Source organism: Scyliorhinus torazame, chromosome 1 (genome assembly GCF_047496885.1).
Source record: "Scyliorhinus torazame isolate Kashiwa2021f chromosome 1, sScyTor2.1, whole genome shotgun sequence".
NCBI lineage: Eukaryota > Metazoa > Chordata > Chondrichthyes > Carcharhiniformes > Scyliorhinidae > Scyliorhinus > Scyliorhinus torazame.
The window spans coordinates 376,194,999-376,221,500 of record NC_092707.1 but is presented as its reverse complement, the minus strand read 5'-3'; the positions used below and the strand labels follow the sequence as shown (position 1 = coordinate 376,221,500).

At 47.2% G+C, this 26,502-nt stretch overlaps 1 protein-coding gene across 1 annotated transcript in view; it reads right to left on the bottom strand.

The window, feature by feature from the left end:
* The window catches only part of LOC140426652 (alpha-actinin-2-like), an 89,379-nt gene that overhangs the window by 20,446 nt on the left and 42,431 nt on the right, over window positions 1-26,502 (bottom strand). The window contains exons 2-6 of the mRNA XM_072511739.1: window positions 8,977-9,091; window positions 6,436-6,555; window positions 5,266-5,352; window positions 4,239-4,326; window positions 1,933-2,011 (exon numbers count right to left, since the gene is read on the bottom strand). Of these exons, the coding sequence (XP_072367840.1) occupies window positions 1,933-2,011; window positions 4,239-4,326; window positions 5,266-5,352; window positions 6,436-6,555; window positions 8,977-9,091 (489 nt within the window). The remainder of the gene's footprint in view (window positions 1-1,932; window positions 2,012-4,238; window positions 4,327-5,265; window positions 5,353-6,435; window positions 6,556-8,976; window positions 9,092-26,502) is intronic.

Here is a 26,502-nt window from a genome sequence, read left to right as displayed (position 1 = left end):
GTTTTTACAATAAGGCAGGTGTATGTTAAATACCTCTTGCAGCATGTCATACTCAATCAGATCAGGTCTGTGTCTGTGAATGAAGGCATTAAATGCTCATCCATTTTTCCAGCTACATGCATAGGCAACACCGAACCAGCCACAATGAGGCAGCAGGGTAGATCAAAAACCATGCATTGAGAGAGAAGAAATAGGATAGTAACATGTCTGATGTGATAAATGAAAATAATTAGAGACAATTGATCAGCAAGATAGTATGAAAAATAGACAGAAGTGCGTCAGTTTTGTTAACTATGACAATGACATCTACCTTCCAACTTAACTTGTACACATGGTTGACTGTAGATTCATTCCAAATTGTAGTAAACAGGTTATTTGTGTGGTCGGGATGTGAAGTAAATGTTTGCAAGCATATCTCAGTGTCCCAATCTGGACTTGTATTGTCCAGTAGTGCATGGTTGCTCTGCTTACTGTACCCCTGGGCTCTACAAAAAGGCAGCAATTTTGATTATAGCCTAAAGGTCCTTTCTGATTTAATTATACTGAGGCCTTTTAAGGCAAAAATGTGTGCAAATTCAAGTGTGGCCCTGAAATGCCCTTCTAACACAGGAACTGATGATCTACTTGAGACCCCTTCTACTGGTAAATGGTTGGAGCAATAAACAAGACAGATTGAGGAGTAAAATAGTTCTGCTAATTGGTGACGATAAACTCATCGGGCCACTTTTAAGTAGCCTATTTACCAAACTCGGATATGCTCTCAAAGAGCAGAGAGTTTGGTATATAGAATTATTTTGACCAGGTTTGGTTTTCCTAATATCCCTGCACGAGTTCTCAAAGTGGACAGGCTGGGAGATGCAGACGCCATTAAGAACTTCCTGTTCTATGTCCATACTAATTTACTACCAAGCACTTCCAAAGCATAAGGGTACATATTACAGAAAATGCATCAGTACAAAGATGTTCAGATTAGGTGGATTGGCCATGCTAAAATTGCCCCTGAGTATCCAAAGATCTGTTAGGTAGGTAGGGTTATGGGGATAGGGTAGGGGAGTGGGCCTAGGTAGGATGTTCTTTCAGAGGGTTGGTGCAGAATGGCCTCCTTCTGAATTGTAGGGAATCAATGAAGATAAATGTCTCCAAATGTTAATTTTAAAACCATTACAGATTATAAACCGTATGTATCCTGTTGTATAAAATGACAAAAAAAAAAGAACCTGCAAATTCTGGAAATACAAAACATAAATGGAAGATGCTGAATAATGCTAAGGGTCTGCTGGCATCATAAAAGGAAAAAAACAGGTTTCTTGTTTTGGAAACAACCCTTTGTCAGAACCAACACTGTCGAAACCTGCTTCTTCTCTTTACAGATGCTATACACTTCCAGAATTTTTGCTTGCTTGTGTATGCAATTCTAATTCAGTTTGAACCTTCTTTCCCATTACATCTGCCCACTGCACGGACGCCCATGGTTAGCTGACCCAAGCAACCTGCCAACTGACTGCAAAGACCACTAACTACAATGTGCACCACTTATTGTGATATTATGCAGGAGGAAGTAGGAAGGGGAGAATCACAAAACACCAGGAAGTAACGGCAGATACCACCAGCAGGAATATTACATTGGGAAAATCTGCAGAAGTGGCAGTGGCAGGTGTTTGTTGTCACATTTCAAACAGTGATATTATCATCAATGCCAATGGATTAATACAATGGGATGTGGGGACATAAATATAGTTTACAATCAAGCAAATACGCAGAGCACTCAAGTCTTATTTTTTAAGAAACCTTGGAAATCAGGTTGAGCTGGCTACGTGTAGTGTTCAGAGCCATCCAACTTAGTTAATGCAGGCCACCTCTTCCTGCAGAGCCATGCAACAAAAGCAAGGAGCACATGCTGCACATCAGCATGCTGTCAATCAGACAAATTACCTTTTGTAGCTTGGAGTAGTCAATAAGGTCAGGTCGATGTCTGTGGATGAGCGCGCAGAGTGCAAGGCCATCTTTCCAGCTTTACAATGAGAGGAGTAAACAAAAATTTTAATGTAAATTATAGCACCTTGTTTCAATCAAACTCTTGTTTCACCCTACAAAGAGAATTTCCTCACCAAAGTGGATGAGCACCAGGATACACAGATGTGCTAACCTTTTTAAATATGTTAAACCATCCTTATTACTTCCCTATTAGCTCACTGAAATAATGAGAATATATTCATTAATTCTTAATTACACTTTCAAAACAAATTAAAATTAATATCCATTTAAAAAAATATACAAACATTTTGTTTCTGCTGTGAAACTATTAAACCTCAAATTGGGAGATAAATAAGATTGAACAATTAGGGATGGGCAATAAATGCTGCCCTCGCCAATGACGCCCACATCCCATGAATGAATTTAAAAAAACACCAAGATGGTTATTTCATTAATTCTGAGGACGATCAGTCCACGTAACTTCTCCTTTTTCAGAAGGTCAAATACGGTCTTGCCTGTTTATTGGTTCTGATCCATATTGCAGAGGCAATTCCCAACATGTCAAAGTAAGAAAAGCAACTTTCAAAATGGGTACAGAAAAGTTAAAAAGACCACCAGCTTTTACAAGATTTTTTTCAAATCTATTAATGCATGTTAGGATAAAGGGAGTTAGGCTTACTGTATTTAAATTATATTTCTATGATTAGAAAAATTACATTCATCAACAAACTGATTGTGTGAATATTAGCCCCTAATTAGAAGTATATGTACAACAATCTCCTTCCAACAATTGGGCTTAACCTCTTTTCCTCGGAGCTGACTCGATGGGCTGAGTGGCCTAATTCATCTCCTATGTCTTATGGTCTCATGGGGGAGAGGGAGCAAAATGAGGCTAACTCGCATACCGGCAGTCTCACATCTAGAAGGAAGCATACGCAAAGGAGCACTAAGTGCAGGAGAAAGATCTTTCAGTTATGCAGTTATGGTGGCTGTTGGTGAGTGATAGGCGAGTTCAGCCATTTTGAAGATGGGTTTTTAAAAAAATATTTACTTAAAATGAAAGAAAGGGTGGCAAATAACAAATCTGCGCAGGTATTATGAGTATTCTATAGTATTATGACTTCGATGGGGGTCCATTTGAAAAGGGGTCCTTCAACCAAAAAGGTTTGGGAGAACCACTGAATTAGAAGATGCTGTTTGCATGTGAGGCAAAAGGAAAAGGCTGAATCATTGTTGATGTTTGCAGCAGGAGATAATTCATCGCCGATATGACAGGAGGTCACTACCTCTGAACCGGAAGCTCCTGGTTCGAGTCCCACACTGGGACTTTAGGGCCAAGGAAGGTGCGTCCAAAATGTTACCAAACAGGCTGAGCATTAACTGGCAAAATCCTTCCAACACATGCCAATGGCTGGCAGTAAGAGTGGGTGAGACTCCTGGTCAGCCTGCTTGATGCAGAGTGGCCCCTCCTCAAGCTACAAGCAAGTCTCTGGCGGCAGGCTAGCAACCTGTTCCAGGAAAAAAACCTTGCCACGGGAACAGATGAAAGTCCGTCTTGTGCACCCCTAGGTGCGAGAAGGGAAACAGGCAATCCCCATTATGATGCAATTGACATGGACCCCACTACATTTCAGATTCAAACAAAGGCCTGACTCCGATGAAATGAAATGAAATGAAAACCGCTTATTGTCACAAGTAGGCTTCAAATGAAGTTACTGTGAAAAGCCCCTAGTCGCCACATTCCGGCGCCTGTTCGGGGAGGCTGGTACGGGAATCGAACCGTGCTGCTGGCCTGCCTTGGTCTGCTTTCAAAGCCAGCGATTTAGTCCTGTGCTAAATAGCCCCCTCCAAACTCAAATTTTCAAACTTAAATCCAGCACTATGAGTGGATTTTATTGCCCTTTCCCATGGCGAGTTGTGTGTGGGTGCGTTTAATCAGGTGGGAAAGGGTGGTGGCTGGGAAACTCCCACCTTCCCACCTCTACCCTGATTAAGCCTGCGGTGGATCCAATGATGATCTGTGGTCTCGCAGGGGTCTCGTACTGACAGTAATTACTGCCTCTCCACCTCTAATTAGCTGCCAAATCTTGGGTGGGTCAGGACTTCCGACCCAGGATCCTTGATCGTAGGGAAAGCATGCCGCAGTCCAGTTAAGTGCCTGAATAGCAGCGCACAATTCAACGTGCACGTTTCTGGCACGCACTACATTAAACTTAACACTTATTTCTCTTGCAAATTATTTCTACATTTAAGCCTTAACTTGCCTTGTATGGAAGTTCTGCACATTTACATTCTTATAGGGAGCAGTCTTTCTCTGGCACCAAAGCAGCAAGCCTTCCTTGGCGGATGTTTCTGTGAGAAAAAAAAAATCAGCCTTTTCACATGTACTCATTATCAGGGAAAAATGGACATTCAATAAGATGATTAGAAAGTATTTTTAAAAATGTTATGGTGCTCCCTTCGAGACTTGGCATCTGCTTCCCTGTCCAATTCCTTTTGACAAAATGTCTTTGGGATGCAAATTCAAATTTATATGGTAAAATATGCATCCTAAGACTTGTTTAGTGGAGGACAATAAATTGACTGTCGTTATGCTCATGAAGTCAGTGGAAAACAAATATTGGGCAGAATGTACAATGGGTGGACAATCCACCTTCACCACACTTACACCCTCAGCAAAGTTGAAAGCTCTTGTGAATCCCCATGAAGCCTCAAGGTTAGAACTAGAGCACAACCAAGGGAACTTCTACACACCACATTAAAAACAGATATAGCTGAAGGGCACATGCAATTATTGTGGGGATCTTTGGAGTGGGGTGGGGGGTGGAATTTGTCTCTAGTAGTGGCGCAAAACTGGCAGTATTGCATCAGCCGCCAGTTATATATGTAGCACCTGATGTTCAGTTATGCCAACAACGTATCGTTGATGGGGTGCTGCTCATTTGACCCCACCGCCCAAGAAGATATTCAACCTCTGGGAATCCCACAAGAACTTTGAAATCTGATAGATACAAATCTATATCTGCTAATGTTTCCAGCACCACAACAGGTTCCCCAGGAAACCTTGAATGGGTTGCACTGAAAATGAAAATCGCTTATTGTCACAAGTAGGCTTCAACGAAGTTATTGTGAAAAGCCCCTAGTCGCCATATTCCGCCGCCTGTTCGGGGAGGCTGGTACGGGAATTGAACCGTGCTGCTGGCCTGCTTGGTCTGCTTTAAAAGCCAGCGATTTAGCCCAGTGTGCTAAACCAGCCCCACTGGATTGCAATTAGAAGCTTACTTCACTTACCTTCCACAGATATGTCATGGATTGCAAAACGGAGGATGATGGTCCAAATCATACCCAAAGTCATCTTCAAATTCCCATCTACTATTTCTACAATAGAGAAAATTAAAGTACGACAGTCAAGCAGCCGTGTGAGAGCAATAAACCTGTACGTCAAAAAAAGTCCTACTAGGGCGGCAGTGGTTAGCACTGCTGCCTCACAGAGCCGAGGACCCAGTTTCGATCCTGGCCCCTGGTCACTGTGTGTGGAGTTTGCACATTCTCCTCATGTCTGCGTGGATCTCACCCCCATAACCCAAAAAGAGGTGCAGGGTAGGCGATTGGCCACACTAAATTCCCCCTTAAAAAATGTTTTAAAATTTTTTTTAAATGTCCCACTAAACAACTGTTGGTCTTCATTCAGACTCAGAATGCTCGTCACAATTGTTCATCGTCGAGTTTGAATGTCAAGACTGTGAAGTATCTCAACTGTCACTGTATAACACCCCAGCAATCAGAATAAAAGGACAAGTTTATTGGATAAACATATGGATGATAATGGTATAGTGTAGGTTAGATGACTTTTGTTTCGGTGCAACATCGTGGGCCGAAGGGCCTGTACTGCGCTGTATTGTTCTCTGTTCTATGTTCTATAAGTATGGAATAAATATACTTTGATGACAAACTCAACAGGTCCAGACAGTCCGGCAACATGAAAGGTCACATAGCTGGCTTGTGCACATGATCTGAGTGCGGCACGTTCAACACAGGCATTGTTCGACAAATTTGAATTGCACCCAAAAACAAGTGAGAAGATGGTGAAGTATTGGCACAGCGGCTGGTCCCAGTCAGTGTGAAGTCTGAACAAAATTGGCTTTGGGTGTTATTGCGATGCTGTCGGCAAGATGTGGGCACCAAACTGGCTTGGCGTCAGTAAGGGCAGATTTGACACTGAACCAGCTGGTAGACATTGGTCTAGGAAGGGAGGCGACTCAATCCCACGGTTGGGTAGGTGAGGGTGGTGCGGGGGAGGGATGCCTTGTACCTGCCAGAAAAAGGTAGTTATTTTGTGGACCAATGATTGAAGACAAATTTCCTGGGCCTTTTATCTGAGCAGCCTCACGGCTGCTTCATTTATCATTCAAGCCTCTAGTGTTACTTTTTGCCATGCATAAATCTTTCCAATTAAATTACCTTCAGCACCAATTGATACAAGCTTCACTCCTTTGCTGGAAATATAATCCAATGCTTTGTTAACATTTGCAATTTTATGGAAACGCATCTTGCCTTGGTCTGGCTTTGGGAGTCGTTCACCTGGAGAGAAAAAGAAAAGTATTTAAAAATGTTAACTCGTGAGCACATGAACCTCTCTCTTTTTCCTGTTTCTCCTATTCGCACAATTCCTTCATTGGTGAAATGGGACACCGTATTCAGAAAGTGAATGAAGATGGTGCTAGTAAGGTGTCGCTTGTTAAAGCTCAGGAGCGAAACTTTAAAGAAAACTGGATTACACAAAACGTTCAGTGAATCAAATCACTGAACAAAACAAAATTCAGAATTTTGTATGGAAACATGAATGATGGCAGATGTGTGAAGATTGTTCTGTGGAAGGAATACAACGGAGAGGATGATCTAAAGTCTGGTCACCATAGTATGGGAAGGATATGATTGCACTGCAGAAATATATACTTTTTAAAATTTAGAGTATCAAATTTTTTTTCCCAATTGAGCAATTTAGAATGGCCAACCCTGCACATCTTTGCACGCAGACACAGGGAGAATGTGCAAACTTCACACAGACAGTGACCCAGGGCCAGGATCGAACCCAGGTCCTCAGCTCCGTAGGCAGCAGTGCTAACCATTGCGCCACCGTGCAGCCCCCTGCACTGTAGAAATGATTTACCAGGGTGCTGCCTGGGCTGGAGGTTCTGAGCTATGAGGAGAGGGTGGATAGGCTGGGGCTGCTTTCTTTGGAGCAGTGAAGTTTGATAGAGGTGCATCAAATTAAAATTATGAGGGGCAGAGGCAGGGTGGATAGGAAAGCACTTTTTCCATTAATAGAGGAGACAATAACTAAAGGGCATATAACTAAGATAAGATGTAGAAGGCCAAGAGGGGAATTGCGGAGAAACCTTTGCACCCAGAGGGTGGTGGGAGTTTGGAACTCACTATCTGAAAGGGTGGTCGAGTCAGAAACGCTTTTAACATTTGAAAAATATTTAATTATTCACGTGTGCTGCCATAACCTCCAGGGTCAAGGGTCAAGCGCTGGGAAATGGGACTAGTGAAGTCAGATCTTTGTTGGCCGGTGTGGACAGGATGGGCCGAATGGCCGCCTTCTGTGCTGTAAATGTCTATGAATTTCAAAGATATTGGGCGGGATGTCGGAGAATCAGTGTGGGGGGCGGCGTGAATCCCACCCCGCTGCTCCGACGCAGGCTGCCGAATTCTCCGGCAGCGGTTTTCGGGCGGGGGCTGTTGGCAGCGCCCCCCCCCCCCCCGGCATTCTCCGGGCCCCAATGGTTCGAGCGGCCCCCCCATTTCCGGCCAGTCCCGCCAGCGTGAAATTGACAAGGTTCATACCGGCGGGACCTGGCTTGGAGGGCGGTTAGCGGGGTACTCGGGGGTGCGCGGGGGGATCCGGCCCGGGGGGGCCCCTCACGGTGGCCTGGCCCACGATCGGGGCCCACCGATCTGCGGGCGGACCTGTGCCGTGGGGGCACTCTTTCCCTCCGTGCCGGCCTCTGTAGGGCTCCGCCATGGCCGGCGTGGAGAAGAAACCCCCCTATGCATGCGCTGGAAACACGCCAACGGTTCTGCGCATGCGCCAACTCGCGCCGGCCAGCGGAGTCTCTTCGACGCCGGTTGCCGTGACGCCAACCCCTCCAGCGCTGGCCTAGCCCCCGGAAGTGCGGAGGAATTGCACCTTCGGGACGGCCCGATGCCGGAGTGGTTCACGCCGCTCTTTGGCACCAGTACGGGCCACCCCGCCGATTCCGGGAGAATCCCGGCCATGGTTGGACTATATAATATGTAGCCAGGTGCAAAAACTGAACATAGTTAGCTACAGTTTGATTGAAACATTAAGAAAATGACAAGGAAAAATAGCTCCAAGAATCTGGCTCAATCAACTCAAAGAAGAGGTGCTGGCACAAAGTACAGTGAAGCCTCAACTACAAACAATCAGACCTGAAGTAGAAAGAACTGCACAACTTCATCTAATGGGAGAGCAGACACAAGACAATTATTGCTGTCAACACAAAGGATAGGGAGTGCTGCTTGGGGGGTGCAGGGGGGGGGGGGGGGGGAATTGTTCCAGCACAAAAGGAGGACTATTTCTCCCGTCCACGCCTCTACTGAAGTCACCACGTTTTGCTGTCTTTGAACTGCAGCAATATTTCGGATCTCCTTCAAGAGACCATGGCTGTTTAACTGCAGAAGGCATCAAGGATAAAACTGATTTGATTGGATGTTCAGTGGGAGTCATTCTAAAGGGTCGAAGAACTGGAAACTTGGCTGGTTATTTGCCTCCCTAGCCTAAGGAAATGGAGATTGATTATAATAACGCTGCGGTCCACTTGGTCAAGATGAACGATCAATGACAGAACCTTCAATCCTCTGATTTATATCATCTGGCACCACATGAGAGAGAGTTCACTTTTTAATCAAGCCACATCAAAAAGGCTAGCTGGCCCCTTTTGTCCTTTTTGAAAACAAGTGCTTGACTCAACTCACCTGAAATGACTTCCAAAAGAAGCATAAGCTTAAGGCCATTTCGGAAGTCATCTTCGATGTTTTCAATTTGCGTACCAGCTTTCCGCAAATGTGAATTGCACCAAGCCGTAAAAGTCTGAAATCCAAAAAATATTCATTAGTCTCTGACTGGTCTTTTGTTTCAAAACAATCATAGAATTTATGGGATTATGGGGAATGAGCCTGGGGTTGAGTGGCCCCCTACCCCTCTGCTGGAAACACACAAAATGTAGCCCACTCAGGGTGTTAATTTTTTTCTTCTCTAATAAGGCTCTTATTCCAGCCTGGATATGATTTTGAGTGTACAGGGCACTCTCCAAGACATCACCCAAGCATTGACGTCTCCAGTTTAATTTCACAGTGTTTATTTACATGCTACTTCACACAGCCTCAAGCTCTATGAAATAGTTCCTAAAGAAGACACTTCCCTATTTGGATTGTCTCAGCTGCTGCGATAACATAACATAAAACAGCTGAAATGCAGGTGATTTAACTTAACCCAGTGGATCCACAAAATGGGACGATGGGACAGAGAGAAACATATGGCGCATTTTTAATGGAGGCAACAGGAGTTTTGCCTCCTGGCTGGAGATCTGGTGAGAGGCCCATGTCACCTACTTTTGGGAAGTCCCGCTGAATAAGTGCCAATCAGACATGGCAGCAGTGGGCCTTCCCTAACATGGGCTGGAAATCCTGTTCTCAGGAGCTTTTTTAAAAATGGCATCCAGATCTCCGACACCCCCTCCCCACCCCCAGAGCCCTAATGCACTCTAGGAGGGTCCCCGCACCCCACCCCTCCAAACAGCTGCAGAGGGCGCCGCCAGCCTGACCGCCAATGCACAAAAATGCCAGCTTGGTGTTATGTTTGTACTCCTGGTAGCATGTTATATTACCATGATTGGTAATGTGTTGTACTCTTTGTCTTTTCTTCCAGAATGACCCAATGCAGTGTTGACAAAGAATATACCAAACAAAAGATTGAAACAAAACTAATTTATTATTACACTAATTAAATGCAAGTCCGCACACTCTATTGAGCTACATATGATAAATAAATAATATCGAATCTGTCTTACCGTATTTAATGATATATCTAGTCACCAACTACACTATGATCTAACCTCATGCTATCGATCTCTAATTAACATTCAATTTGCTCCAAGCTTCTCCTTGTGCTTCTCAGCATGCTTCGCTTCTCAACTTATCCCAGATGTTCCTGAGAGCCTGTCTTAAATACAGAGAATTAGTAATGCCTTCTAATGTTTAATTTATACATTTACATAGATGTAATTATTAACCCTTCACTATCCTGACTATATACATATCATTACACAGCACATTGGCAGTGCCAGCTGGCAGGGTCACTTGGACACCTTGGCAATGCCAGGCTGGCACCCACGTGGCACTGCCAGATCAGGCTGGCACTTCCAGAGTGCCAGGTGGCACTAGCAGTGCCAAGGTGCCATGCTGCCCAAAGGGCATGCACCTGAGAGCCTCTGATCTCCTGGGAGACCCCGATGAGTGCTGTTTGGTCTGGTCCCACCGCACTCGCCAGAGATCTCCGGGCTTCGATTTGCTAAAAAGTGGACCTGCCCACAATGGGCGGGATTTACATCGTAACGTTTCGCGAGATTGCGTTAGATCTCACGAGGCGTTGCAAGCCAGGTCGATCCAGGGAGGGGGGTTTCCCAGCTTCTCGGCTTCTATCTGCCACACTGCGCCGTGGTGAGCTGCTTTTCAGGCGCACGTGGCCGTTGGATTGCGCCCCCTCAGTTTAAATGGTGATTCAAAACAAAAAGATTGTTTGTTTTCACAAATGCCTTCGGGGAAAGGATACCCTTTTCCTTAGCCTCGTTAAAAGTTCTCAACAACAGCGGGCCCAACACCTCCGAGAATTTCCTACAGAACTCTACAGGGAACCCATCCGGCCCCAGGGCCTTGCCCGCCTGCATACTCCCCAATCCCTTAACTAGCTCTTCCACCCCAATCGGGGCCCCCAGTCCCTCTCTCCGCCCTTCCTCCACCTAAAAGATTGTTTGTTTAACTGACATGAGGAACAATATTTGGAACCTTTTGAGCTGGATTCATTCACCTGTCATGCACAGTATTAATGATGGGGGAAAAAGTGATGCACTGACTCACCCAGAAAATGTTTGAGAGATAGAACCCACTTTGTGCAACAAGCTGAAGCAGGTCACCCAGTGGTCAACAAGATGTGTTGATCAGAGCTTAAAATAAGTGAGGTTAATTCACTCAAAGCAGTTTTATCTTTAAGGGGTGTGATGAACAAGGCAGTAACAGCGATTACTTTCCAGCCTTCACACTCTCACTTTTCAGTCTCTTCATCTCCAAATCCCTCATTCCCCGTCTTCGGAACCTTACAAGCTGGGAGTTATTTCTAATTAAAGACAATCAAGGTCCAGTATTTCTTAAAGCTTTGGTCAGACATTTTATGTTAATGGTGTTGCAGACATTCAAATCATATCACCTCTCTCTTTCTATTCGACTGGAGATAAATGTCGGGTGGTTTCCCAGCTCTCAACCAAATACACGAACACCCTTTCACAATTTGCTTCCACAAAATGTACTTACAAAGTAACATTGTGTGTGTAGATCATTGGAGCACAATCACAGAACACCAAAATGGTCAGACATTGGTTTGACCCAAGCACACCTCAAGGTCAGAGGTAGGGCCACCTGCAATGCTGTACTAATTCCAAAATGTACGTCAGTTGGAGTGGGTCCCGCGGGGTGCAGGTCCCATCAGCAGCTTTCTTTTTGGGGGGGGGTGGGGACAGTAATCCAGTTGGACGCCACACTTGACTCATTCAGACACGCAAGGCAGTTGTGACAGAACATCTCCTCTCACACATCATCAGCACGTCAATAATGGATTTGTGGTCACTGGAGGAGCAGATACAGTTACATCCTTGACGGGAGTCCAGGAAAGTTCCTGGGCAACACACTGGAGGCAGAGGCCCGATGTATAGTGACCTGACTGTGCCCGAGAAAGGGCTGTTCACCGGGTGTAACAGAGCAAAAAGCAGCTCCACATACCTGTGAAGTTATTATCTTTCGAACTAGCTCAAATGTAAAGTCATGATAAATACTGCTTCAATAAATTTGGCGCTTTGTAAGAGATATGAAATGCTATTATGTTTCAACCGTCACAGAATTTCAACGAACATTAGAAATTATTCTCTAGAAGTCAAACCACTCATGAGTAACAAAACATTCTTTACATTTTTAAAACAGCCAGCTCATTCCTCGCATTCCTTACTATTCCTCACTAATCTTTTTATATGCTTCCCAAATTGCATCATTGTTCTTGAGATTATCTCCTAGATGATCAAAAAGTACATTAAAACATTAATTGTACCGAAAATGATTTAACAATGGATTATTAATTAAACAATTAAGTGCTCATTTGTATATAATTACATTGAATTTCGAACAGTGTTTTTCAAACTTTTTTTCCGGGGACCCATTTTTACCAACCGGCCAACCTTCGCGACTCACGCGGGCCGACCTTTGTGAGCCAACATTAATCCCCAACCAACATGACTGAAAGAGGCAAATTGATCATTATTTGTGGGAGCCTGTGTGCACATATTGACTGCTGCGTTTCCTACCTTACGGCAGTGACTACACTTCAAAAGTACTTACTCGGTTGTAAAGCGCTTTGGGAACATCCTGAGGTCATGAAAGGTGCTACATAAATGCAAATTGAAACAGTCCCAGGATGAGCACGCAGTGCTGGGAAAGACCACTCTATCTATCAGGACTCTGTTGAAATTCGGGGCCTCAGCAGGGGACGCCCTGCCAAGGGTGCACTTCATCCCATTTCCTGCACTGAGGAGCTCCACTCGTCAGAACTCCTCAGCGCAGAAAGACATTGGGGAGGGTCAGGGGCGATGGTGGTGAGGGGGTGAGTTGGCGTGACCCCGCTTTGCAGTCAGCGGGAGCCGGGGCTGCACCTCATCAACGACAGAGGCAGAAAGACACTTCATTGGCTGCTCAAACAGCTCAATTGAGGTCTTGCAAGATAGCTTGGTGGCTGGAAAATTTCAGGTTTGACACCTGATGCACTATCAATTACGACGAGACGAGAGTGGAGTGTAATCGAGGCTTTATTACAAGAAATGTGGAGCCTCCCGCAGCTGCTGCCGAAATGGCTGCAGCTCGGCGAGCCCACACATTTATACTCCGCCTACTGGGCGGAGCCAGCAGGCAGGGATCTATCCCAGTACCTGTAGAACAGGGGCCTTACCGTAATACCCTCGTATGCATAATATACAATACAACAGTGGTGTCCACCACATTCACCCCGTTATAAAAAGAGTCCAGCGGGGGGGGGGTGGAAAACTATTTACATACAGGTTGTTTAAAGTTTTAGAAAGAGTTTATAAATTTAGACGATTGGGGGCCTTGATTCGTCGTTGCGAGCGCCGCAGTTCTGGTGGTGATTCAGGCATCGGTTCTGTCGTCGGTGACTCTGGGAGCGTGTCAACCTCATCTTCATCTCCGGGTAGGACCAAGGGGAGGACGGATCGTCCTGGACCAGGGGCTGTGGTGGGGTGCGCTGGGGGGAGGGAGGGTAGCGCCGGGGCAGCAGCGAGGGTGTGGGGACCCAGCTGGTGTCAGGTCCCTGAAGGAGACTGTGTCTTGGCGGCCGTCGGGATACGCTACATAGGCGTACTGCGGGTTCGCGTGGAGTAGCTGTACCCTCTCAACCAACGGGTCTGCCTTGTGGAGCCGCATGTGCTTGCGGAGGAGAACGGGTCTTGGAGCTGCCAGCTATGTTGGGAGCGAAACCCCTGAGGTGGACTTCCTGGGGAAGGCAAAGAGATGTTCATGGGGTGTTTCGTTAGTCGCAGTGCACAGGTGCGACCGAATGGAGTGGAGGGCGTCGGGGAGGACCTCCTGCCAGCGGGAGGCCGGGAGATTTCTGGACCGTGGGGCCAGCTGGACAGCCTTCCAGACCGTCACATTCTCCCCCTCCACCTGCCCGTTTCCCCGGGGGTTGTAGCTGGTCGTCCTGCTCGAGGCAATGCCCTTGTTGAGCAGGTGCTGGCGCAGCTCATCGCTCATAAATGAGGATCCCCGGTCGCTGTGGACGTAGGCGGGGAATCCGAACTGAGCAAAGATGGTGTTGAGGGCTTTGATGACGGTGGCAGATGGGGAGGGGCCCTTTGAAGTCTACGTTGCGGCGTTCAAAGGGGCGGGAGGCCTTCACCAGGCGTGCACAGTCTGGCCGGTAGAAGTGTGGTTTACACTCCGCGCAGACCTGGCAGTCTCTGGTGACAGCCCTGACTTCCTCGATGGAGTAGGGCAGATTGCAGGCCTATATGAAATGATAAAACCGGGTGACCCCTGGGTGACAGAGATCGTCGTGTAGGGTCCGGAGTCGGTCCACTTGTGCGCTGGCACATGTACCTCAGGATAGGGCTTCGGGGGGGCTCGTTGAGCTTACCGGGGCGATACAAAATATCGTAATTGTAGGTGGAGAGCTCAATCCTCCACCTCAAGATCTTATCATTTTTGATCTTACCCCGCTGTGTGTTGTTAAACATGAAGGCCACCGACTGTTGGTCAGTGAGGAGAGCGAATCTCCTGCAGGTCAGGTAATGCCTCCAATGCTGCACAGTTTCAGTGATAGCTTGGGCCTCCTTTTCGACAGGGGAGTGCCGAACTTCGGAGGCATGGAGGGTGCGGGAAAAGAATGCTACGGGCCTTCCTGCCTGGTTGAGGGTGGCGGCCAGAGTGACATCTGATGCATCGCTCTCGACTTGGAAAGGGAGCGTCTCGTCGACCGTGTACATCGCGGCCTTGGTGATGTCGGCCTTGATACGGTTGAAGGCCTGGTGAGCCTCTGCCGTCAGTGGGAAAACGGTGGAGTAGATGAATGGGCGGGCCTTTTCCGCATAATTAGGGACCCACTGGGCGTAGTACGAGAAGAACCCCAGGCATCGTTTGAGGGCCCTAGAACTCCGTTCTGAACCACATGGCCGAGGATGGCTAATCGGTTTGTGCTGAACACGCACTTCTCCTTGTTGTAGGTTAGGTTGAGGAGTTTGGCGGTGTGGAGGAATTTGGAAAGGTTAGCGTTGTGGTCCTGCTGGTCGTGGCCGCAGATGGTGACATTATCCAGCTACGGGAAAGTGGCCCGCAGTCCGTACCGGTCAACCATTCAGTCCATCTCCCGTTGAAAGACCGAGACCCCGTTAGTGACAACGAAGGGAACCCTAAGGAAGTGGTAAAGGCGGCCGTCCGCTTCAAACGCAGTGTACTGGCGGTCCGCCTTGCGAATGGGGAGCTGGTGGTAGGCAGATTTCAGGTCCACTGTCGAGAAGACCCGGTACTGTGCAATCTGATTGACCATATCAGATATATGTGGGAGGGGGTACGTGTCGAGCTGCGTGTACCGATTGATGGTCTGACTGTAGTCAACGGCCATCCTGTTTTTCTCTCCAGTTTTCACCACTACCACTTGGGCTCTCCAGGGGCTGTTGCTGGCCTCGATAATGCCTTCCCGCAGCAGCCGCTGGACCTCCGACCTGATGAAGGTCCTGTCCTGGGCGCTGTACCGTCTGCTCCTGGTGGCGACGGGTTTGCAATCAGAGGTGAGGTTCGCAAACAGGGAAGGTGGGTCGACCTTAAGGGTCGTGTGACCGCAGACAGTAAGGGGTGGTAGAGGCCCGTCAAATTTCAGGGTTAGGCTCTGGAAGTTCAGGCCGAGTAGCAAGGCAGTGCAGAGGTTGGGGAGGACGTAGAGCCGGAAGCCGCTGAACTCTATGCCCTGGATGGTGATCGTGGCGGTGCAGTACCCCGGATCGCCACGGAGTGGGATCCGGAGGCAAGGGAGATTCTCTGGTTGATGGGGTGTACCGTGAGGGAGCAGCGCCTTACCGTATCGGGGTGGATGAAGCTCTCAGTGCTCCCTGAGTCCAGAAGGCAGGATATCTTGTGCCCGTCGACCTTCACCTTCGTCGACGCGGTCGCGAGGTTGTGCAATCGGGGCTGGTCGGCAGCGGTTGCAGGCGATGAACGGCCCGATGAGGTGCCCGGCGAGCAGGGGTCCTGAGGCGTGGAAGATGGCGGCGCCCACGGGCCGCACATGTCCTGAGGCAGGTAAGATGGCGGTGCTCACTGGCCGCACGTGTTGTAATGCGAGCAAGATGGCGGCACTCACAGGCCGCACGTGTTGTGATGAGAGCACGATGGTGGCGCCCACGGGCCGCACGTGCTGTGAGGGGAGCAAGACGGCGACGCCCATGGGCCGCACGTGGGGGGTGCAGGGACAATAGCGGCGATCGAGCAGGCCTGGCACACAGCAGCGAAACGTCCTCTCTTCCCGCAGGCTTTGCAGAGCGCGCTCCATGCCGGGCAGCGCTGCCGGGGGTGTTTTGACTGTCCGCAGAAGTAGCACTTGGGTCCCCCGGGGTTGGTTGGCTGCCGCGCGGCGCAGGCCTGAGGTTGGCCGCTTATGGGGTCCACGGTGGGGTGTTCACTGGCGGGGTCCACGATGCGCAGGAGGGGTGGGCCGTGCGGTCGGGGGCATACGCCTGTATATTGCGTGAGGCGACTGTGAGCGAGAGCGCTAGTTTCTTGGTCGCCGCGAGGTCGAGGGTAAAACCTTCTAAGAGGAGCTGGCGGATGTAGGCCAACCCTATGCCCGTAACGAACGCGTCTCTAAGTCGCAGGTCAGAATGTTCAGCGGCCGAAACGGCCTGGCAATCGAAGTCTCTCACCAGGACGTGGAGGGTACGCCAGAAATCTTCCACAGACTCACCGGGGAGTTGATGCCGCATGGACAGGTGGTGCCTGGTGTAGATTTTGTTAGTCTGCTGAGTGTAGTTCTCCTTCAGTAGCGCCATGGCCCTCAGTGTAGGTCGGCGCATCCCGGATGAGGGGAAAAATATCGGAGTTCAGCCGTGTGTAGAGGATCTGGAGCTTCTGTGCCTCTGGGGGTGGTTCAGTCACAGATCCAATGTCTGCTTCAAAGCAAGCTAGCCGATGTGCGAAGGCCGACTTGGCGTTGTCTGCTTGAGGGTGCAGCTGCAGGCGATCAGGCTTGATGTGGAGATCCATCGTTATAAAATCTCTGTAATAAATTGATGCACTATCAACTACGACGAGACAAGAGTAATCAAGGCTTTATTACGCAGAGATGTGGAGCCTCCCGCAGCTGCTGCTCGGAGAGCCCACACATTTATACTCCGCCTATTGGGCGGAGCCAGCAGGCAGGGATCTACCCCCGTACCTGTCGGGGCCTTACCGTAATACCCTCGTATGCAGTATATACTATACAACAGTGGTGGCCACCACACCTCCACCAACCCACCCCCGCAAATGTGCATCCTTCCCGCCTCGCTCTATCACTATATAGAACATAGAACATAGAAAAATACAGCACAGAACAGGCCCTTCGGCCCACGATGTTGTGCCGAATCTTTGTCCTAGATTAATCATATCATTGAATTTACAGTGCAGAAGGAGGCCATTCGTCCCATTGAGTCTGCACCGGCTCTTGGAAAGAGCACCCTACCCAAAGTCAACACCTCCACCCAACACTAAAGGGCAATTTTGGACACTAAGGGCAATTTATCATGGCCAATTCACCTAACCTGCACATCTTTGGACTGTGGGAGGAAACCGGAGCACCCGGAGGAAACCCACGCACACACGGGGAGGATGTGCAGACTCCGCACAGACAGTGACCCAAGCCGGAATCGAACCTGGGACCCTGGAGCTGTGAAGCAATTGTGCTATCCACAATGCTATCGTGCTGCCCTTAAGAACAAATAAATCTACACTATATCATTTTACCGTAATCCATGTACCTATCCAATAGCTGCTTGAAGAATCTGCTAATTTATTTTGTTTGCTCATTTTTGAATAAGCAATGATGATTGTCTTTCAAGTACAGAGACTCTGAAGTGCAGCTGGTATTGTGGAACTGACGTCAGTTTTAATCTCTGATGAAAGTTAATGATGAAAGCTGGGCATCTACCACCTGTTACCAATTCATTTCAGATGTAAAACATCTTCATGAATTATAATGTAAAATATTTCCACAATATATGGTGTTTGGGGATTGTGTAGTTTATTTTCCCTTGGCATTGCCCAAGGACAAAAAATTAAAAGAAGTGTTCTTTCACTTTTTTTCAAAACGGTGTCTTTATTTAACTTGCACTCGCTAATGCGTCCTTCTCTCCCTCTGCATGTTGGCTCCAGAAGCATGGGATCAGAACAGCCAGCTGTAAATGCGTGGTAAACGGAGTAGAATTTGACATCGGACACATTTTCACATGAGCTGGGAACACTGATGGAAGTTTTATGTATTATAAAACCAGTTTATACACCAGAAGAAAGGAGGCAGGAAGATTCCTTCTGATCCCCCATTTGCAGCTTGCTAATTTTATATTTTGGTTTTGGAGTTTTAGTGACAACTTTCCAAGTTTAATAGTCTATTAATATCTACATCGTGCATGACAAAGTAGTACAGAAAAGATTGGATTATTAACAACACCATTAATTATGGACAGATATCCCCAAAATTCCACATGGGTTCCACCTGGGTCCAGTTGTAACCACACCAGCAGCCCAGTGATGCCCCAAGAAAATAGACTTGCTTTATAGGGCCTGTGCAATGGTGGGATTTGAACTCACATCATTTGTTTGCAAAGCCAAAAATAGGATCACTGAAATATTGCATCCGAACCACAGTGCATAATCCTTCACCTCTAAAGAAACGCCTAACATGTGAACTTTCAAAGTATGCAATAAAAGTGGACAAATTTCCACTACACAAACTATCTGAAATGTGTCCCAAAGCAAAATAGCTATGATGATCTGACGTTCCCTTGTGATAGAACATAATTTTAAGCTAAAATCAATACAAAGCAGCACGATAGCACAGTGGTTAGCACTGTTGCTTCACAGTTCCAGGGTCCCCGGCTTGGGTCACTGTCTGTGGGGAGTTTGCACCTTCTCCCCTTGTCTGCGTGGGTTTCCTCCGGGTGCTCTGGTTTCCTCCCATAGTCCAAAGATGTGCAGGTTGGGTGGATTGACCAAGCTAAATTGCCCTCAGTGTCCAAAAAGGTTAGGTGGGTTACCGGGATAGGATGGAGGTGTGGGCTTAAGTATGGTGCTCTTTTCAAGGGCCTGTGCAGACTCGATGGGCCGAAAGGCCTCCTTATGCACTGTAAATTCTATGAAAACAGCACCGAACAATTATGAAGCATGCGTTCCCTTTTCAAGTGCTAATTCATTAACAGGTAATCTGCATTAAAGCCAAAACTAATTCAGCAAGTTTAAAGCCCTATATCTTTACCTCAAAATCAGATATCCTTGACAAATCTACCAACAATGTGCAGTTAAATGAATGCAAAGACTTGCAGTCAAAATTTGCACTTTAATTAACTGTGCTGGAATTACATTTGAAGGTATTAAAAAAAAAATTGAAACAATGACAAAGTAATTAGGCAAGAGAGAAAGGGAGAGAAAAGAGACAAAAATGTGGAATTTAGAAAAAAAAACATTCATTTGCAGATGTGAAACCCTGAAAATGAAAAGAGTAAAACTGGTACCAGCAATACTGGGGGACGGACAGGGAAGAGAGAATCAAATCCAACATACATCACAAATAAGGGCTGGTTTAACTCAGCGGGCTAGACAGCTGGTTTGTAATGCAGAACAAGGCCAGCAGCGCGGGTTCAATTCCCGTACTACCTGAGAATTCTGAATTCTCCCTCAGTGTATCCGATCAGGCGCCGGAATGTGGTGACTAGGGCTTTTCACAGTAACTTCATTGCTGTGTTAATGTAAGCCTATTTTTTCATAGAATTTACAGTGCAGAAGGAGGCCATTCGGCCCATCGAGTCTGCACCGACTCTTGGAAAGAGCACCCCACCCACGGTCGACACCTCCACCCTATCCCCATAACCCAGTAACCCCACCCAACACTAAGGGCAATTTTGGACACCAAGGGCAATTTATCATGGCCAATCCACCTAACCTGCACATCTTTGGACTGTGGGAGGAAACTGGAGCACCCGGAGGAAACCCACACACACACGGGGAGGATGTGCAGACTTCCGCACAGACAGTGACCCAAGCCGGAATCGAACCTGGGACCCTGGAGCTGTGAAGCAATTGTGCTATCCACAATGCCACCGTGCTGCCCTTTGTGACAATAAAGATTATTAAAAAAGAATCCCCATAAGTATCTTTAAAAATCTTTCTCATTAGAATTCCAGACACAATTTAACGGCTGAACCTCAAGCTGTTTTTTAAAAAAGCTTAAGGCCCAATTTGTCAAGCTAATAGTAAGTTAATGATATAAATCATTTAACAGCTTTGGTCATTCAAGAGTGTCACTGGAATTGAACTGGGAGTGACAGAATGAGCATAACGGTTAACCATCACTGTTGCATCTAAGCAGCAAGACTTGGGAATTGACTCTAAACTACAAGAGATCAAAGTTGATAGAGATCAACAAGATGTACAAAAAGTGCTGGAAAACCTCAGCAGGTTTGGCAGCATCTGTGGAGAGGGATACAGTGTCAATGTTTCAAGTTTGGAATTGAAGAGAGGCAGCTCCGAAGAAGAGCCATATTAAATTTGAAACGTTAGCTCTACTTTTCTCTCCACAATCGCTGCCAGACCTGCTGAGATTTTCCAGCATTTTGTTTTTTTATTTCAGATTGCCATCATGCACAGTGTTTTGTTTTCATTTTATCAACAAGATCTACAAACTTGTACAAGGATATTCTAGGGAGAAATTAATTTGCAGAGCATTGCTTTTAGCGGCGCCACGCAAACATGCCTTGATTTTGTGTGGCCCTGGTCAAATAAGGCACAGCATTCAAGACTGGGATGAGAAGGGATTTCTTCACTCAAGAGAATGATAAATCTTTGGAATTAACTGCTCCAGAGGACAACGGAGGTAGTCGTTGAGTATGCGCAAGGCAGAGATCAGCAGATTTCCACATTTTTAAAAAATCAAGAGATATGGGGATATAGCAGGAAGATGGTGTTGAGGTGGAAGTTCAACTATGATCTCATTGAATTGTGGAGCAAGTTCGAAGTGCTGACCGCTGCTCCTATTTCTTATGTCCGCATAGTGCTATGTAAATACATTTCTCCCCTTCTGTGTTTATTCTCTTTCCAGAAGAAAATGACAAGGGGGAAAAGGAATTCACAAAAGCAAAATATCAAGAGTGTAATTTTAACCAAACTTGCTTGGCAGAAACTGAATAGATGGGAGGTAACAAAATCACCCAGGTTATTTATCCACCCCCCAACAGCTGGGAGCACACCGTTCAAGATTTTAATTTGCTCAACTGTGTCGCGTTAAGCACACTGAGATAACACGGGCTGCAACTGGATGCAGCTAGGACTGAAATAGACTCCAGACCTTGAAGTTAGTTCAATTTGATTTATTGAACCAGTCATACAGTTAGCACAGTTCTCTGTGAGTTCGACTCTCTGCTAACCTAAGTGTGATCTCTCTGTCTGAATGAACCAGACTAGCTCTTAGCCACGTGCTGTACGCGTTACCTGATATATACACCGGACTTACTCTGTAGATGTTCCTAGTGGAAAGAGATGGAGTGCGAGTGCCTTGTGCCTTTTATAGTGGGAAACCACCCTCAAGTGTTCTGCCTGCTGATTGGTTATGTCCTGTTCTCGGTGTTCATTAGCTGCCTGTCTCTCATTATGTGCATGTCTGCATATCTTGACAAACTGAGCAGGTGGCAAGGGCACTCATGCAAAGCCTCCAGGTTTCTTCTTTATATGTGCATGTCGAACCGGGCTGCAATTGTAAGTGGATGACCCGAGCATAAAGCTATTAATACGATCTCGGTGGCAGTGCAGGAGGAAGAGCAGCCTGAGCCAGAAGAGGCCTAAACAAGCAAATTTTATTTTAACTTTCCTTGTAGGTTCAGGAGCGCATGTCTGGGCCCAACAGGAAAAGCCTACAACACGGACAGTCCTCCCAAAAGTCCACAAAAGCAAGATATCCAGATTAACGGGAAAAGCATCCACTTTCTCAGAAAATTAATGGAATCACAGAATATACCTTGGTGTCAGCAAATGTTCGCTGGGCTCTGATTTTCCAGCAAAAATTAGGAGGGGGCGCCCTGCGGAATTCATCCAGGTTAATTTAAATAAAGCCAGAGATAAAAATAGACTAATCCTTATTTGTGGAGCAATGGGGGAGTTCAAAACTCATCTCCTTACCCAACCGGCCACACCCCTGATAACAATCTTGTAATAAAACCAGAATGTGACCTCCTCAGTCACCATGTACGATTGGCAGGGGACATGGGATTACAAAGGGTCAGCTGGAACATAATTCATTTTCTTAGAAAATTAATGAAATCAGAGTATGGCGCCCAAAACAATAGGACAAACCATGGACTCCCTTGCAATGAAAATTAACTTTAATGTATTCAGAGGTTTTGAAGAAAGGTTAGATAGAAATACTAAACAGCGGAATACAATAGAGGGCCCAAACAATGACAATAAACAAAATCACTATATATTAATACATATATATTATTAAAGTCAGAACATAAAAAGCTTCAAAGATTTATGAGTTACCGAAGTCTATTTGTGAAATTATTTTTCATTCGATGTTCAAATATCAGTTATTAAAAACAAAGCCTTACTGTTGGATGCTGGTTCAGAATAAATAATTTTACAGCAATGCAAGCATTAGTGATTGCTGGTAGTTCGATATGCTGTAAACATTGTATAAATAATAGGTAAATATATACTTTTATTGCTTTAGTTGACAAGTTGCTGTTATCGCACTTCCATGGAGATATTCATATTCAATTAGTACAAGTTCTACATACAGTTCCGACACTAAGGTTAAGCCAAAGCGTCCGCATATATACAGTAACTGACAATCAGACATGAAAAATTAAACATTGCGTGAAGCAATAACAAACCTTCAGAAATTTCCATATGTACACTGTTTGTTTGCTTTATTCTCTGTTTCGCTTTCAATTTAAAAAAAAACTTCTCTACCTGCCAAGAGGAAAACTGTCATAATATACACAAGTATATGATGGTGCACAGACAGACAGTGATTGACACAAAGGATGACCAATGAACATACAGAACACAGCAGCCAATCACCAGACAGGACACAGGGGTGAACAGGTTTCCCCGCTCTCTGGGGATGCAGCCTCTGAGACAGTCAGAGCCTGTGAGCAACTAGAACATCCACCATGTGGTAGTAAGATAGTCTGGTCAGGTTAGCCTCAGGTCTCCAATCAACTCAACATTCCTGGAGATGGTCTTATTTAATAAAAAAGAGTTGCATTTCCTCAAGTGTTGGAAGCCTGTCTCTCCCTCTGCTACATCCAGTAAACGCAGTCCTCGCAGACCCAGCTTACCCAACACATCAATAACCACCTCCAATTCACCTAACAATGCTCCTTCTTCACTCACTTTGAAGAGTTCTGGTGCAAATATATTGACTCACCACACAAATCTCCTTGCACGAAGTATCATGAACCACTGAAGCTGGTTTAGCACAGGGCTAAAGAGCTGGCTTTTAAAGCAGACCAAGGCAGGCCAGCAGCACAGTTCAACTCCCATACCAGCCTCCCCGAACAGGCGCCGGAATGTGGCGACTAGGGGCTTTTCACAGTAACTTCATTTGAAGCCTACTTGTGACAATAAGCGATTTTCATTTCATTTCATTCCTGGAGATGTTCTTATTTGAGAAAAACCCTATTGTAAGTTTACTTAAAAAAAGGTTATTTGTGTTAATGTTGGGTTCATTTTTTCACTGATATTTTAGCATTTTGCACAAGATAAAGAAACAAAATCTGGAAACAATTTTGATAAATGCAAGCCGAAGGATTAGCCTGGGGTCCCGATATATTAGCTTCTTACATTGCATTTCCGGGAGGCCTGGACAGTACCACCGGTCACGCCAGATATGGGCTGGAATTCTACAGCCGTTGGGATTCCCTTTTCCCCCAGAGGCAGCAGACCTAAGGCGGCACGGTAGCACAGTGGTTAGCACTGTGGCTTCACAGCACCAGGGTCCTGGGTTCGATTCCTGCTTGGGTCACTGTCTGTGCGGGTCTGCACGTTCTCCCAGTGTCTGCGTGTGTTTCCTCTGGGTACTCCGGATTCCTCCCACAAGTCCCGAAGATGTGCAGGTTGGGTGAATTGGACATTCTGAATTCTCCCTCAGTGTACCCGACCAGGCGCCGGAGTGTGGCAACTAGGGGCTTTTCACAGTAACTTCATTGCAGTATTAATGGAAGCCCACTTGTGACAATAATAAATATTATTATTATTATGGGTTGCCTGGCAATGTGGCGTGGCTTCAATGGGAAATCCCATTGACAAGTGGCAAGGGTAAAGATTTCCGCTGCCAGTATACAGCGTGCCGCCGAGCAACACGTGGCAGGGAAAATGGAAAACCCAACCATGGTCGCCCACATCACAAGGTGCAAGCACCATGATGCACGATCAATGACCACTAAAGCGAGGTCGTAGTCCAACTGAAGGCTTTAATAAGCTAGATGTTTCCCCCAACAGCTCAGGTACAGATTGAAGGCTGCTGGGGCGGCATGGGCTCTTATACCCCGCCTAGCAGGGAGGAGCTACCATACAGCTTGACCAATAGGAAGCATACAATTTCTATCAATGGTGCTCCATCATTGGGCAGCATGGTAGCAAGCACAATTGCTTCACAGCTCCAGGGTCCCAGGTTCGATTCCGGCTTGGTTCACTGTCTGTGCGGAGTCTGCACGTTCTCCCAGTGTGTGCATGGGTTTCCTCCGGGTGCTCCGGTTTCCTCCCACAGTCCAAAGATGTGCAGGTTAGGTGGATTGGCCATGCTAAATTGCCCTTAGTGCCCAAAATTGCCCTTAGTGTTGGGTGGGGTAACTGGGTTGTGAAGACAGGATGGAGGTGTGGGCTTGGGGAGGGTGCTCTTACCAAGAGCCGGTGCAGACTCGATGGGCCGAGTGGCCTCCTTCCGCACTGTAAATTCTATGATATTACCAGTTACCGTAATACCTCTACTACCACATTCACCCACTGTTAAAAAAAGAGTCCGGCAGGGGTGTGGCCTGATACTGCAAACATGGCAACGTGGTAGAATTAGTTTTGGAGGTACCGTAATACCTCCATACAGCGTTTTGTAACTATTTAAAATTTATGATTTAAATTTACAATTTAAAATGAAGCAGTCGATCGGGGGCCCTGGTCGTCCTCGGTGATCGTCGGAGCTTCGGTGGTGACTCCGGTGGAGGCTCGGGCGTCTGTGACTCCGGGAGCGTGGCCTTGATCTGTGGCAGCTTTGACACCCCTGGTGGGGAAAACGGTTGACCTGGGAAGGGAGCGCCTGCGGGGTTGGGGGGGGTCTAGACGGGGCCGGCGGAAGGACCGATCTTCCTGTAAGGTGCCCTGGTGGAGGGGAGGGTGGGACTGGTGGCTGGGGTATGCGTGGGGCTCTGGCGGGCGCCAGGTCTCGTAGGGAGACCGTATCTTGTTGGCAGTCGGGGTACGCCACATAGGCGTACTGGGGGTTAGCGTGGAGAAGATAGACCCTCTCGACCAACAGGTCCGACTTGTGCCAGGATGGGTCCGGTGGCTGCCAGCCAGGTCTGGAGCGAGGTTCCAGAGGAGGACTTCCTGGGGAAGACAAGGAGACGTTCATGAGGTGTCTGGGTGGTTGTGGTACAAAGCAGTGACCAGATGGAGTGGAGGGCATCCGGGAGGACTTCCTGCCAGCGGGAGACTGGGAGATTCCTGGACCGTAGGGCCAGAAGGACGGTCTTCCAGACCGTTCCGTTCTCCCTCTCTACCTGTCTATTACCCCGGGGTTTGTAACTGGTCGTCCTGCTCGAGGCGATGCCCTTGCTGAGCAGGAATTGACGCAGTTTGTCGCTCATAAAGGAGGACCCCCTATCACTATGTATGTAGGCGGGCAACCCGAACAGTGCAAAGATGCTATGGAGGGCCTTGATGACGGTGGTTGCGGTCATGTCGGGGCAGGGGATGGCAAAAGGGAACCGGTAGTGCTCATCAATCACGTACAGGAAGTATGTGTTGCGGGTCGGTGGAGGGGATGTCCATGCTGAGGCATTCAAAGGGACGGGAAGCCTTTATCAGGTGCGCTCTCTCTGGCCGGTAGAAGTGCGGTTTGCACTTTGCACAGATTTGGCAGTCCCTGGTGGTTGTCCTGACCTCCTCGATGGAGTAGGGCAGGTTGCGGGTCTTGATAAAATGGAAAAAGCGAGTGACCCCCGGGTGGCAGAGGTCCTCGTAGAGGGCTCGGAGGCGGTCCACTTGTGCGGTGGCACATGGCGGGACAGGGCTTCAGGAGGCCCGTTTAGCTTCCCGGGATGTGGTGAACCACTGTAATAGGAGATGTAAGGTAGGACCTGCACTACAGGTTCGCCGGTAGCTCCTGCCGGCTGGCTCCGCCAACAGATGACTGTATAAATATGCATGGCCTCCAGT